Genomic DNA, 14,147 nt, shown 5'->3' on the forward strand with positions numbered 1-14,147 from the left:
CAGTGGGCCCCTGGAACAGGGTGTGAGCAGCGGGCCCCTGGGACAGGGTGTGAGCAGAGGGCCCCTGGAACAGGGTGTGGGCAACGGGCCCCTGGAACAGGGTGTGGGCGACAGGCCCCTGGAACAGGTGTGGGCGACAGGCCCCTGGAACAGATGTGAGCAGCAGGCCCCTGGAAAAGTATGGGAGCAGAGAGCCCCCTGGAATAGGGTGTGGGCGACAGACCCCTAGAACAGGGTGTGGGCAGAGGGCCCCTGGAACAGGGTGTGGACAGAGGGCCCCTGGAACAGGATGTGGGCAGCAGGCCCCTGGAAACGTATGGGAGCAGAGGGCCCCCTGCAACAGGTTGTGGGCGACAGACCCCTGGAACAGGGTGTGGGCAGAGGGCCCCTGTAACAGGGTGTGGGTGATGGGCCCCTGGAACAGGGTGTGAGCAGCAGGCCCCTGGAATAGGGTGTGGGCGACAGGCCCCTGGAACAGGGTGTGGGCAGAGGTCCCCTGGAACAGGGTGTGGGTGATGGGCCCCTGGAACAGGGTGTGGCCAGAGGGATCCTGGAACAGGGTGTGGGTGACAGTCCCCTGGAACAGGTGTGAGTAACAAGCCCCTGGAACAGGGTATGTTCAGGGGCCCCTGGAACAGGGTGTGGACACAGGGCCCCTGGAACAGGGTGTAAGCAGCAGGCCCCTGGAACAATACTAGAGGAACACGTCCCGGAACAGCACACGAGCGATTCCCAGGCAGAGACTGGTATGGGGGAGGCAGTCCTGGACCTTACCTTGGAGCAGCTGAGTGCCAATACAGAGTGGGGATGGCTGTTTGCACTGGGGTCTGGCGTGGGCAGTTAGACCACGTGCGAAGGTTCTATGCTGAGCTGCTGTAAAGTTTATTTGAAATTTTTTACCTTACTGTAATGTTAATCCTTTAACGTAGTCTTATTTCTAACTTATTTTTTAAACTTTTTATTCCTCTGTTGTATCCAAGATTTGTACCGAGGCACTTGTACCTGAGATGGTGCCATAAGAGGCAGCCCGTGTAAAAGCTTTTCACTGTAACACACATGGAATAAAGGATATTCTAACCTATTCTATTCTAACTGTTGTTCCATAATCTAAAGCAGTAATTACATTATGTGAAGGAGACATTTGCAATACATGACAGCCCAGACTAAATTTTGGACCATGGAGTGCAATTGCTAATTAATATTTTAAAGAGTTCACAGTATTGAATGGATTTGTCTACATTTTTTTTTAGATTCCCTACAGTGTGGAAATAGGCCCTTCAGCCCAACAAGTCCACGCCGACCCTCCGAAGAGTAACCCACCCAGACCCATTTCCCTCTGACTAATGCACCTAACACCATGAGCAATTTAGCATGGCCAATTCACCTAACCTGCACATCTTTGGACTGTGGGAGGAAACCTGAGCACCTGGAGGAAACCAGCTCATCCGAGAAACCCTGAAGCCAATAGTGATACTGACTTGAGAAGTGCATACAGTGAAAGCATTACTGAAGAACAATGATATCCTACTTGCATTTCTGAGTCATTGTTCAATTCCATTCCAAAATGGTCCAGCACCATGTGAATTGTTCATGAAAAGCCAGAAATCTCAACTCCCTACTGTCAGATGGAAGGGATGGAAATCATGATTCCTGATGCTATTTTATGCACCTAGCCGGAGTACAATGGGCCCCGAAAGGCCTGGGCCCCAGTTGTTGGGTGTTGATGTATCTCCCTTTCCTGTGTCCTGCTTATCCTCACACAAATACTAAAGCCACAAGTACAAGCTGATAACTTGGAATAAAGTGAGTAAGATGGCTTAATGAAAGAAAGTAAAGACAATAATTATCACTTAAGAAGAAGTACTTGGGAAACCAGTGGAGCTAAATGCTTATAAGTTCCCTGGACTGGATGGGTTACATCCTAGGATTTTAAAGGAAGCAGCTATGATGATAATGGATGCACTGTTAATAATCTTCCAAGACTCCTTTGACTCTGGAAAAGTTCCAGAGATTTGGAAAACTGCCAATGTTAACATTCTTATTCAAAAAAGGAGAGAGACAAAAAATACAGTAACTACAGTCAGTTCTGTCATTGGGAAATGTGTATTATAAGGAATACTTGAGCAGAGCATCTATAAATAGATAATTAAGCAGAGTCAGCACGGCTTCATAAAGGGGAAACCATGCCTGGCAAATTTATTACAACTCTTTGAGGAGGCAACAAGTAGAGTTGGAAATGGGGAAGCAAGATGTAATATATTTGGATTTCGAAAAGGTGTTTGATAAGGTATTGCCCATAAGACTACTTGATAATAGCCCATAATGTTGCAGGGGTTGGGGGAGGGGGGGAGATGATATATTATGGATAGAGGATTGGATAATGAATAGAAAACAAATAGTTGGGCTAAAGGAGGGGCAACTATAACTAGTGGAGTGCCACAGGGGCCAATGCTGGGTGCACAATTATTTCCAATTTATATTATTGACATAGATGACAGAAATGCATTTACTATCATCATGTTTGCACGTGACACAAAAATACGTGGGAAGGCAAGTACTGAGGGTGAAATAAAGAGATGAGAAAGAGAATGTAGTCAGGTTAACTGAGTGGACAAAATGAGGCAGACGGAACATAATGTGAGATTATACACTCTGGCAGGAAGAGTAGAAATTCTATTCTTAAAAGGAGAAAGATTGTGAAAACACAAAGGGATGCTAGGTTTCTTGTGCATCAATCTGCCTTATCCACATAACCCTTGATTCCATTACTGATTAGAAATCTACCTCAGCCTTGAATGAAACTGAACAACCCTGCCCTGACAGTCCTCTGCAATTTCACAGGTTGACTACATTCTGAGAGAAAGAAATCCTCCTCATCTCTGTTTGAAGAGGGTAATGCCTTACTCTCAGATGTCCTCTGGTTCTAGAAATTCCCAAAGGGGAAACACCTTCTCACTATCAACCCTGTCAAGCATCCTGAGAATCCAGAATACTTTTGATCAAGGAAGGAGAGTGGAATATCATTGTAAGCTGAAGGCAATGATGAAACTTGAGCATTTTTAGGCCTGGATTTTAATGGTGGCAAAACTGCTAGCATTCGTTGTTGTTACTTAGAGTCATAGAAATGCACAGCACAGAAACAGATCCTTCAGTCCAACTCGTCCATGCCAACCAGATATCCTAAATTAATCTAGTCTCATTTGCCAGCACTCAGCCCATATCCCTCGAAACCCTTCCAATTCTTATACCCATCCAGATGCCTTTTAAATTTTGTAATTGTACTAGCCTCCACCACTTCCTCTGGCAGTTCATTCCATACATGCACCACCTTCTGCATGAAAATGTTGCCCCTTAGTTCCCTTTTATATCTTTCTCCTCTCACCCTAAACCTATGCCCTCTAGTTCTGGACTCCACCACCCCAGGGAAAAGATCTTGTCTACTTACCCTATCCATGCCACTCATGATTTTATAAACCTTGATAAGGTCATCCCTCAGCCTCTGATGCTCCAGGGAAAATAGCCCCATTTTATTCAGCCTTTCCCTCTAGTTCAAATCCTCCAACCCTTCACTCAGGAGACCAAATGTACAGAATAATGAGGAAGTCAATGAATTTGGGTTAATGATTCTCCACTTTTTTCTAGCATATTGTGAATGTTCCCCTCCCTAACACAGATAACAATCAATAAGAAATCAATTGATTGTTGGGACAATCTGCTCTTAATGCTGTTAAACCTCCAGGGAAAAATCCTTGAAACGTGTATCTGGCTTCCTTTATGATATTCTAACTCCAGCTAATTCTTGTTTTGAGAAGACCAGAAAACATAGGAGCAGAAATTAGGCCATTCAGCACATCAAGTTTGTTCTGCTATTCAACCATGTCTGATAGGCTTTTCAACCCCATTTTCCCACTTTCTCCTTGTAACCTTTGATTCCTTTGACAATCAAGAACTTATCTATCTCTGTTTTAAATATACTCAATGACCTGGCCTCCATAGCCTTCTGCGGCAATGAATTCTATAGATTCACCACTCTCTGGCTAAAGAATGTTTTTCCTTATCTCCATTCTAAAAGGTCTTCCCTTTGCTCTCAGGCTGTGCCCTTGGGTCCTAGTCTCTCCTACCAATGGAAACATCTTCCTAACTTCTGCTCTGTCCAGGCTGTTTAGTACTCCTTCTAAATATTGAGAATTGTCCTAGAGCCCTCAAACGTTCTTCATCTGTTAAGCTTTTCATTCCTGGGATCATTCTAGTGAACCTCCTCTGGACTCACTCAAGGGCCCAATACATCTTTTCTGAGTTTTGGGGCCCAAAATTCCTCACAATACTATAAATGTCATCTGACCAGAGCCTTATAAAGCCTCAGAAGTGCATCCCTGCTTTTATAATCTAGTCCTCTCAAGATGATTGACAGCATTGTATTTGCTTTCCTAACTACAAACTCAACCTGCAAGTTTACCTTAAGAGAATCCTGGACTAGGACTCCCAAGTCCCTTTGCACTTCCGATTTTTGAATTTTTTCCCCATTTAGGAAATAGTCCATGCCTCTTTCTACCAAAGTGTGTGACCTCACACTTTCCCATGCTGTATTTCATCTGCCACTCTTCTAACCTGTCTAAATCTTTCTGCAGCCTCCCTGTTTCCTCAATGCTACCTGCCCCTCTACCTATCTTTGTATCATCTGCAAACTTAGTAAGAATGCCCTCAGTTCCTTCATCCAGATCATTAATGTAAAAATTATTGCCCTTGAGTGGAACGTCAAATTTCTCCATTGTGATATAAAAAACCCACATTTTAAAAATAATTTGTTAACAATGTATTTTTTGCTCCCAACTTAATCAAAACATAATTAGTTTTATTTTTCTCACTGAATGTTTAAATTGAAAATGAAATATTTTTTTTAACATTGCTGGTTTTCTATGTAAAAACTTGAGGAGGACTGGTTGTTTGACACCACCGCTACTAGATGCTAAGAATCAAAGAATTTTACAATATAGAAGGAGGCTATTCAGCCCATCATGTCCATACAAGCTCCTGAAAGAACTTACCATCTAGCCCCATTATTGAACCCTATGTCGTAGCCCTCTAAATTCATCACTTTCAATCATATATCCAGTTCTTTTTTGAAACTTCATGTGGAATCCATCCCCACCTCTTCGCCACACAGAGTTTGAATAGAGAAGTTTCTTTTCATTTCACTTTTAGCTCTCTTGCTGACAATCTTCAAATTATACCCACTAGTTACTGACCAGTGGAAACAAGAGATTCTTCTTTACCCTGTCAAAATTAATCATAATTTTGAGCACCTCAATAAGGTCAGTATGACAGCTCCTTGACTTGGTACCAGATTTAGATTAGAATTCCTACAGTGTGGAAACAGGCCCATTAGCCCAAAAAGTCCACACGGCTCTTCAAAGAAGAAACCCACTCAGACCCATTCCCCTACCCTATATTTACCCCTGACTAATGCACCTATCACTATGAGCAATTTAGCATAGCCATTTCATCTGACCTGCACATCTTTGGATTGTGGGAGGAAACCCACGCAAACACAGGGAAAATGTGCAAACTCCACACAGACAGTCACCCAAGGCAGGAATTGAACCTGGGTCCCTGGTGCTGTGAGGTGGCACTGCTAACCACTGAGCCAGCATGCCATCCCATTATTTACAGTAAATAATGGTTGGTAGAAGGAAATATAATTCCACGATGAGCACTAGATTTGTGGACAGCTATTTTGAGGTCAGGCAATTGCTTCATCATTGACTGGAAAAGTCAGGCTTGCGTAACAACTGTTCAAATTGAACATGACTGAACATTTTGAGTAGGAATGCTGAATCATTTCCATTTAGTTTTCCATCATACCTCAGAGAGGAGGAGTCGCCTGTGTTTTTAAATGTACGAGAATTTAAGATTCAGTTTTGAGCACTTTAAAAATGATCTCATAAAGTGTTTTATACAACTCAAAACATCCATTAGTTTCAGGAAAGATAAAAGACAATTCCTGGACTTTCATCAGAATAATTCATTCTAACCCTCATCCTTTAAAAAAAAACTCACCAGGATTCCCTACCCAATGCCTCCCTGTGCATCCAGACCATTGGGATTTTACCTCTTCTTTTCCTGTCCTAAGACAAGGGAAACTGTTGGCTTTTGGAAGCGCAGCGTGAACCACTCTGCCTGCAGATCTGAAAATAGTTTGTGCATTTGAAATCTCCACCCAGCCTCTGAATGCACCCTCCTCAATGAAACTGTGCTTGAGGGGGATGGGATGAAGGAGTGAAGTTGATTGGAGGAGGTTCGAAACAGTTTGTGTTTGGTCAGAGCAGAAGGAATTCGGTCGAAGTGACTTGTCGTTGAAGGAAAGGCAGGAATCCTGATACTGAAAGGAAGAGAAAAGCTGCCTTGAGGAGGAAGAGGAAGAAAACGAGAGAGCAGCTTGTTAGACACATGGTGAGAACTGAGGTTCTCGCGGGCTGGCGGGAGATGGAAAACCTTTCTTTTAAAACGAAAAGATACGATGTGTTTTTAAAATGGGTCAATGTGATGAAAAGCAGATTGCAGAGGTTTGGGTTGGAAGCTTTAAGAGCAGCTGGAAGACGGAGGGGGGATTATCGGAACCAGGTGAAGGAGATGGAGAAGGGCAGAGGGACCGCAATGATGTTGATTATAAGCGAGTCTGCTCTCCGGGCTCGGGCTGGGGAGGGGAGGGGAAGGGAGGTAAATGCGGGCCCGGCGAGGGCGGCCAGGCCTCGGACTGCGCTGGATGGATTTGCCCGTGGTCGGATCTGATGCCCCAAACTGGCGGCGCATCGTTCACTCAGTATTGCCCGGAATAGGACAGTGCAGGCGAGAGAGCGGCTTCTTCCTCCCCGGAGCCAAAGCATACACCGCAAAATCCCCCAGGTAAAGTAACACCTTGGACCCCCCCCAATCCCCCAGGTAAAGTAACACCTTGGACCCCCCCCCAAATCCCCCAGGTAAAGTAACACCTTGGACCCCCCCCCCCAAATCCCCCAGGTAAAGTAACACCTTGGACCCCCCCCCCCCAATCCCCCAGGTAAAGTAACACCTTGGACCCCCCCCCAATCCCCCAGGTAAAGTAGCACCTTGGACCCCCCCATCTCCCAGGTAAAGTAACACCTTGGACCCCCCCATATCCCCCAGGTAAAGAAACATCTTGGACACCCCTTCCCTCACCATTACACTCTTTCTCCACCCCTCACCCCATCATCTAAAGTGACACCTGGGATCCCTCTCTCACTCCCACCCTCCACTCCCTCTGGTAAAGTGACACCTAGGAACTCTCACCATCTCCCCCCAGGTAAGGTGACATGTGGCATCAACCCCCCCCCCCCCCCTCCTCCCCATAAAGTAACACTTGGGGAACCCCCTCACCTCCTGAGTAAAAAGGGAATGTGATGTGACACAATCCCATCACACTAGGTGCATGGGTAGGTGGTACATACTTGAAAAAGAGATTTTCATATGGCTAAGAACAGGACTACAGTATATAGCCCTTTTCCTTGTCTTCCTGTGGTAGAACAAGTAAACCAGGAAGTCAGCACGAAGGAAAACCTAGATTGTAGATAAAAGATTGTACTGGGGATGGACACAGAGTACGGAGGAGCAGGGTTGTATTAACTTTTCCAGTGCCCATATTGTAATGAGTTCACTTAAACACACCAAAAAGACATTTGCGTGTTATATATTGCATGTGAGGTTAGGGAAGGTAGTATACAGTATTTTTATTATAGTTGAATGTTTTAATTGTTTCATCTGCACTGGCTTGACTGACATTACTGTTTTGCTATAATTTGTAAACCAAAAAGGCATCAGCTGTTGCTGTTACACAATTTTATTGCTTTTGGAATGATTTTTATTAGGTAATGGGATATGAGAATTACTGATAAGGTCAGTATTTATTGCCCAATCTTATTCATCCTTGGTAAGGTGATGGGTGAATTTCCTTCTTCAACTGTTGCAGTCCTTGTGGTGGTAGATTCACTATGCTGTTAAGAGTGGGAAAGTGAAGACCAGCTTGGATAAGAAGCCACTCAACTTGTTTGTGGTGAACCTGTTCACTGTGCAATGCACCAATCTATGGATGTGATTATTCATAATGAATCCCATCATCTGTTGTATGTTTAAGTTCAGCTGCTACAGGTTAAGCATTGGTGGCATGGTGGACTGCAATATTGTGTACAACCTTGTGTCTGCAGTTCTTCGTGCCAAGTTTTCATTTTCAGCAAGTTTGTTTGCCAGAGATAGGAAAAACAAGAAACTGGAACAAGCTGAAAGACATTGTGGCCTTGCATACATTTTTTGAGTTGGAAGCACATTTCCGATGTTTCCCTGAAAGGAAGGATCTGTTGCTAATATTGTTGGTTATTCTTATATGGTGCAATACATCATCACAACTGTTATAGAAATGATTCTCGAATTGTTTGCCATGCTCCTTGTGTTAACGTTGCAACATCAAATGGAAAAAGAATAAAAAGAAAATGACTTATAGGCGGGCTGATGAAAATTCACTTCTTAATATTTTTGGCATCACGTCCTTAATAGTTATAGAGATGTACGACAAAGAATTAGACACTTTGGTCCAACTTGTCCATGCTGACCAGATATCCAAAATTAATGTAGTCACATTTGCCAGCATTTGGTCCATATCCCTCTAAATCCTTCCAATTCATATACCCATCCATACCCTGTTATCATGCAATATTTCATCTGACTAATAGCCACAGGCTTTCTTCAAGATTTAGTCTGCAATTGAACGAGTCTGCAACTTGCTGTTTGTCTGTTCAGCAGGGATGCTGGTAGAGTTATTAGTGGGCTGTGTTGCTTGGTAGATTCTCAGTTTAAAAATGGGACAAGACTATTCTATTGGATCTCTGAAAGCAGGACTCTAATACAGCCTCGCCAGATAGATGGAGGATCTTCCGTGTTGTTCAGCTAAGTGGATAGAATTTAAGTACTTTACCCTAATTTGAATTAAATTTGAGTTCAGTACACAGCGTTTTTTTCTTTGCAAGTAAAAGCCAAAGGGCTATGGAGCAGAAATTAGGCCATTCACCCCATCAAGTCTACTCTACCATTCAATATGGTGGATAAGTTTCTCAACCCTATTCTCCTGCTTTCTCCCTGTAACCCTTGATTCCCTTTACAATCAAGAACCTCTCTAACTCTGCCTTAAGTATGCCTTTTCTTGAGATTTGCTTAGAGCTGGGATGGAATGGTCAGATGCTTTGCTTTAATTTTACTTTAAGGATTTATATTGTCATACTAAACTATATATTTCAGATATACAATTCTGTATCAAAATTGGCTCAGAATTACTGTTGTGCTTTTTTAAAGAAGAGAGGTGCCTTTAGATGTTTGGAGCCTAAATGATGTGTAGCTGATGTGATTTAACTTTTTTTAAAATTCACTCATGGGATGTGGATGTCTCTGATTACATTAGAGTGCTGCTGGAAAAGCACAGCAGGTCAGGCAGCATCCGAGAGCAGGAAAATCAACATTTCGGGCAAAAACCCTTCATCATTTGTGATGAAGGGCTTTTGCCCGAAACCTTGATTTTCCTGCTCCTCGGATGCTGCCTGACCTGCTGTGCTTTTCCAGCACCTCTCTAATCTCAACTCTGATTTCCAGCATCTGCAGTCCTCACTTTCGCCTATGTCTCTGACTAGGCCAGCATTTATTATCCATCCCTAGGTTAACCACATTGCTGTGGGTCTGGAGCCACATGTAGGCCAGACCAGATAGGGATGGCAGTTTCCTTCCTTAAAGGACATTAGTGAACCAGATGGGTTTTTCTGATGATCAACAATGGTTTCATGGTCATTGTTTGACTCTTAATTCCAGACCATAGAGTCATAGTCATAGAGATATACAGCATGGAAATTTTGGTCCAACCCATCCATGCCGACCAGATATCCCAACCCAATCTAGTCCCACCTGCCAGCACCCGGCCCATATCCCTCCAAACCCTTCCTATTCATATTTCCATCCAAATGCCTCTTAAATGTTGCAATTGTATCAGCCTCCACCACTTCCTCTGGCAGCACATTCCATACACGTACCATCCTCTGCGTGAAAAAGTTACCCCGAGGTCTCTTTCCCTTCTCACCCTAAACCTATGCCCTCTAGCTCTGGACTCCCCGACCCCAGAGAAAAGACTTTGTCTATTTATCCTATCCATGCCCCTTATAATTTTGTAAACCTCTATAAGGTCACCCCTCAGCCTCCGACGCTCCAGGGAAAATAGCCCCAGCCTGTTCAGCCTCTCCCTATAGCTCAAATCCTCCAACCCTGACAACATCTCTGTAAATCTTTTCTGAACCCTTTCAAGTTTCACAATATCTTTCCAATAGGAAGGAGACCAGAATTGCACACAAGGTATTGGCTTTCCTAGAATATTGAGATTTTGAGACTGCCTGAATCTAGCAGAGAATACAAAGAGGAGTTAAAAAGACTCTTAGCTTCACTGTATGGAAACACATGTGGAGGTTTGCACTCAGATTAAAAAGACCACACTCATGTGGAGTTAAAACAAATGTTTTTTATTCACTCATGGGACATGGACATTGCTGGCTAGGCCAGCATTTATTGCCCTGGCAACACCCTTGTAAATCTTTTCTGAACCCTTTCAAGTTTCACAACATCTTTCCGATAGGAAGGAGACCAGAATTGCACACAATATTCCAACAGTGGCCTAACCAATGTCTGGTACAGCCGCAACATGACCTCCCAACTCCTGTACTCAATACTCTGACCAATAAAGGAAAGCATACCAAACGCCGCCTTCACTATTCTATCTACCTGCGACTCCACTTTTAAGGAGCTATGAACCTGCACTCCAAGGTCTCTTTGTTCAGCAACACTCCCTAGGACCTTACCATTAAGTGTATAAGTCCTGCTAAGATTTGCTTTCCCAAAATGCAGCACTTTGCATTTACCTGAATTAAACTCCATCTGCCACTTCTCACCCATTGGCCCATCTGGTCAAGATCTTGTTGTAATCTGAGGTGACCCTCTTCGCTGTCCACTACGCCTCCAATTTTGGTGTAATCTGCAAACTTACTAACTGTACCTCTTATGCTCGCATCCAAATCATTTATGTAAATGACAAAAAGTAGAGGACCTAGCGCTGATCCTTGTGGCACTCCACTGGTCACAGGCCTCCAGTCTGGAAAACAACCCTCCACCACCACCCTCTGTCTTCTACCTTTGAGCCAGTTCTGTATCCAAATGGCTAGTTCTCCCTGTATTCCATGAGATCTAACCTTGCTAATCAGTCTCCCTTGGGGAACCTTGTCGAACGCCTTACTAAAGTCCTTATAAATCACATCTACTGATCTGCCTTCATCAATCTTCTTTGTTACTTCTTCAAAAAACTTGATCAAGTTTGTGCGACTTGATTTCCCACGCACAAAGCCATGTTGACTATCCCTAATCAGTCCTTGCCTTTCCAAATACATATACATACTGTCCCTCAGGATTCCCTCCAACAACCTGCCCACCACCGAGGTCAGGCTCACCGGTCTACAATTCCCTGGCTTGTCCTTACCGCCCTTCTTAAACAGTGGCACCATGTTTGCCAACTTGCAGTCTTTCAGCACCTCACCTGTGAGTATCGATGATACAAATATCTCAGCAAGAGGCCCAGCAATCACTTCTCTAGCTTCCCACAGAGTTCTCGGGTACACCCGATCAGATCCTGGGGATTTATCCACCTTTACCCGTTTCAAGACATCCAGCACTTCCTCCTCTGTAATCTGGACATTTTGCAAGATTTCACCATCTATTTCCCTACAGTCTATATCTTCCATATCCTTTTACTGAATTTAAATTGCACCTTTTGTTGTGGCAGAATTTGAACCTGGGTCTGCAGAATATAACTAGAAAGATGTTGTGAGTAACAAGAATTTCACTTATATATTTCTCGAGCTACGTTTGAATTTTTTTAACTGAATCTGGAGAGATCTACAGAATTTACATCTTTCTATCTGTAAGCTTTTTCTGAATTTTATAAATTGGTGCACTTAATTTTAGTTTTAAACAACTTTGTCAGAAAGGATTGTGATGATTGTAACTTGCAGTTTAGTGACAATTTGCCTTTGTTAAATAGGTTTTCTTCTTCCGTTTCCTTATTTTTCTCATTTAGCCTAACTTGTGTACACGAAGCTGGTTACGTATACAGAAAACAGAACAGAGATACTGGCAACGTTCAAAGTCGCGATTATTTCATCTTACTCAATTCCCAGGATAACAGTATAATTGTTCAACTCCATACAACTCAGGTAACAAATTTACCATTGCATAAAACTTTTATATTTTGGCGTTACAAGTCTGAGGCATAGATTCAAGATATTCTCTGATTTCTTAGCTTCACATAACCCCCAACTGATCCCACCCCTTTAGAAATCCTACCATTTGCACTCCTTGATTGGTAGTCCAGCTGACAATATAATTTACTTGTGCTTGGCCTTTCATGAGATTTGCTGTTGTGGCTTGGTTAACCCATTGAAGTAGGGAGCTACTTCATTTCATCATTTACTTGTGGTAATTTTTATTTAACTTCTGTGACTTTTTTTTAAAGAAAGAGAAAACTGACAGATTAGTAAGTACATTTCACCTAATGTTGCACATAATCCAGTTTCAGACTTAACACAGAGTTTTATTTTTAACTTATTATTTTTGAAGTATAATTTAAATTTTGAATGTAAGAAGTATGAGGTCCCAGATTTTAAGAAACAGATGCAGGAAGGTGTGTTGTGGGCTATGCTGAACCTCTTGGGTTTTTTAAAAAAAGATCTTTACCCTGATCATTTTGCATTTTATTAAAGGGCTTGAAGTGCTGAGTTACAGTGGTTGTATGTCAGTTCCTGATTCTGAAGCAGTCTGATGTGCGTGTGTGCATTAACATGTGTTGGTGAGCTCTGCCTGTGCACAGTGTGTGGTGTCCTACTTGCCAGTGTTCAATGACATGTTTAAAAGTAAAATTTCATGTTAGGTCAGAACAGAAAGGACAGTACGATTTTTGCTGATGCTAGACAACTTGTAAAATTCAAAGTCGGAGAAGAAGCAATGCTAATGTTTTAGACTTGAAATCTAGAACCCCAGGCTAATGTTTTGGGGATAGATGGCAGATGATGGATTTTGAATTCACGAAACATCTGGAATAAAAGACAAGCGTAATCGTGACCACATAACCATTGTCATTAAGCTCCATCTAGTTCACTGGTATATTGTGCAAATGAAATCTGTTGTCCTTACCTGGTCTGGCCTGCATGTGACTCCAGACCCACAGCAATATGGTTGACTCTTACCTGCCCTCTGAGCAATTAGGCATGGGCAGTGAATGCTGGTCTAGCCCGTGACTCTCCAACATTCCATGAATGAATAACGAAAGATGTTTGACTTCTAAAATCTGTTTGGCATCTGGGAAAGTTTTCCTTTACTCCTAAGGCGGTTACCCTGCAGTTTTTTGGAAAGGAAAATGGTTGAAAACAAAAACAGAAATTGCTGGAGAAACTCAGCAGGTTTGGCGATGTCTATGGAGAGAAAGCTGAGTTAACTTTTTGGATCCAGAAATTCTACTTCAGAACAATTGAAACAGTTGCAAACAATTCTGACTAGATGATTTTTCTATAGTCATGATGTAAAAATAAATTATATATGGTGCAAAGGGTGGTTTGAGTTTCAAAAGTGTTTTTATTTTCAGTCTTGATAGGATGCAAGCAAAATGATGTATAGTGGACAAGATTAACAGAAATGTTAATTTGATTGGTCATTTTGCCGTCAAGTTATCATGCGGTAAGTGTAAACCGTGGAGAAGAATCCAGATGGAAGTATTTGCTTGGTCAAAGTAAGGAGTGTATTGGTGTGATTTTTTACTGTTGGATAATGAGAAAATTTTAAAAGAAAATTTAAAAAATTATCAGTTTGTTTTCGAAATCAAACCTGGTACTCAATTGCTTCACGTAATGAAGAAGTATCTGGACACTTTGCAGGATGATTATATTGCGATGTGGCTATCCTTTTGTATGATCATCTTTGTTAGAAACCTGTTCGTGACCAGCATTATGTTATAATTTGAATCTGAACTATTACTGCTAATTGCCCCAAACTTAAACAAGTTAAAT

At 42.6% G+C, this 14,147-nt stretch overlaps 1 protein-coding gene across 3 annotated transcripts in view; it reads left to right on the top strand.

Annotated features, from left to right (window-relative positions):
- Positions 1–6,201: 6,201 nt before the first annotated feature.
- The window catches only part of tlcd4a (TLC domain containing 4a), a 59,933-nt gene continuing 51,987 nt past the window's right edge, over positions 6,202–14,147 (top strand). For 2 of the 3 annotated variants that reach the window (XR_015758115.1, XM_043698861.2), the window contains exons 1-3: positions 6,202–6,450; positions 12,167–12,302; positions 13,727–13,818. Coding sequence is in view for 1 of the 3 variants with exons in the window: in XM_043698861.2 (XP_043554796.2) it covers positions 13,814–13,818 (5 nt within the window). In the remaining 2 variants the exon portion in view is untranslated. The remainder of the gene's footprint in view (positions 6,451–12,166; positions 12,303–13,726; positions 13,819–14,147) is intronic. The other variant, XM_043698862.2, reaches the window with a different exon arrangement.

The sequence above is a fragment of the Chiloscyllium plagiosum genome, unplaced genomic scaffold (assembly GCF_037043375.1).
Source record: "Chiloscyllium plagiosum isolate Xiang-an unplaced genomic scaffold, Cpla_swu_hap1 HiC_scaffold_9, whole genome shotgun sequence".
Taxonomy (NCBI): domain Eukaryota; kingdom Metazoa; phylum Chordata; class Chondrichthyes; order Orectolobiformes; family Hemiscylliidae; genus Chiloscyllium; species Chiloscyllium plagiosum.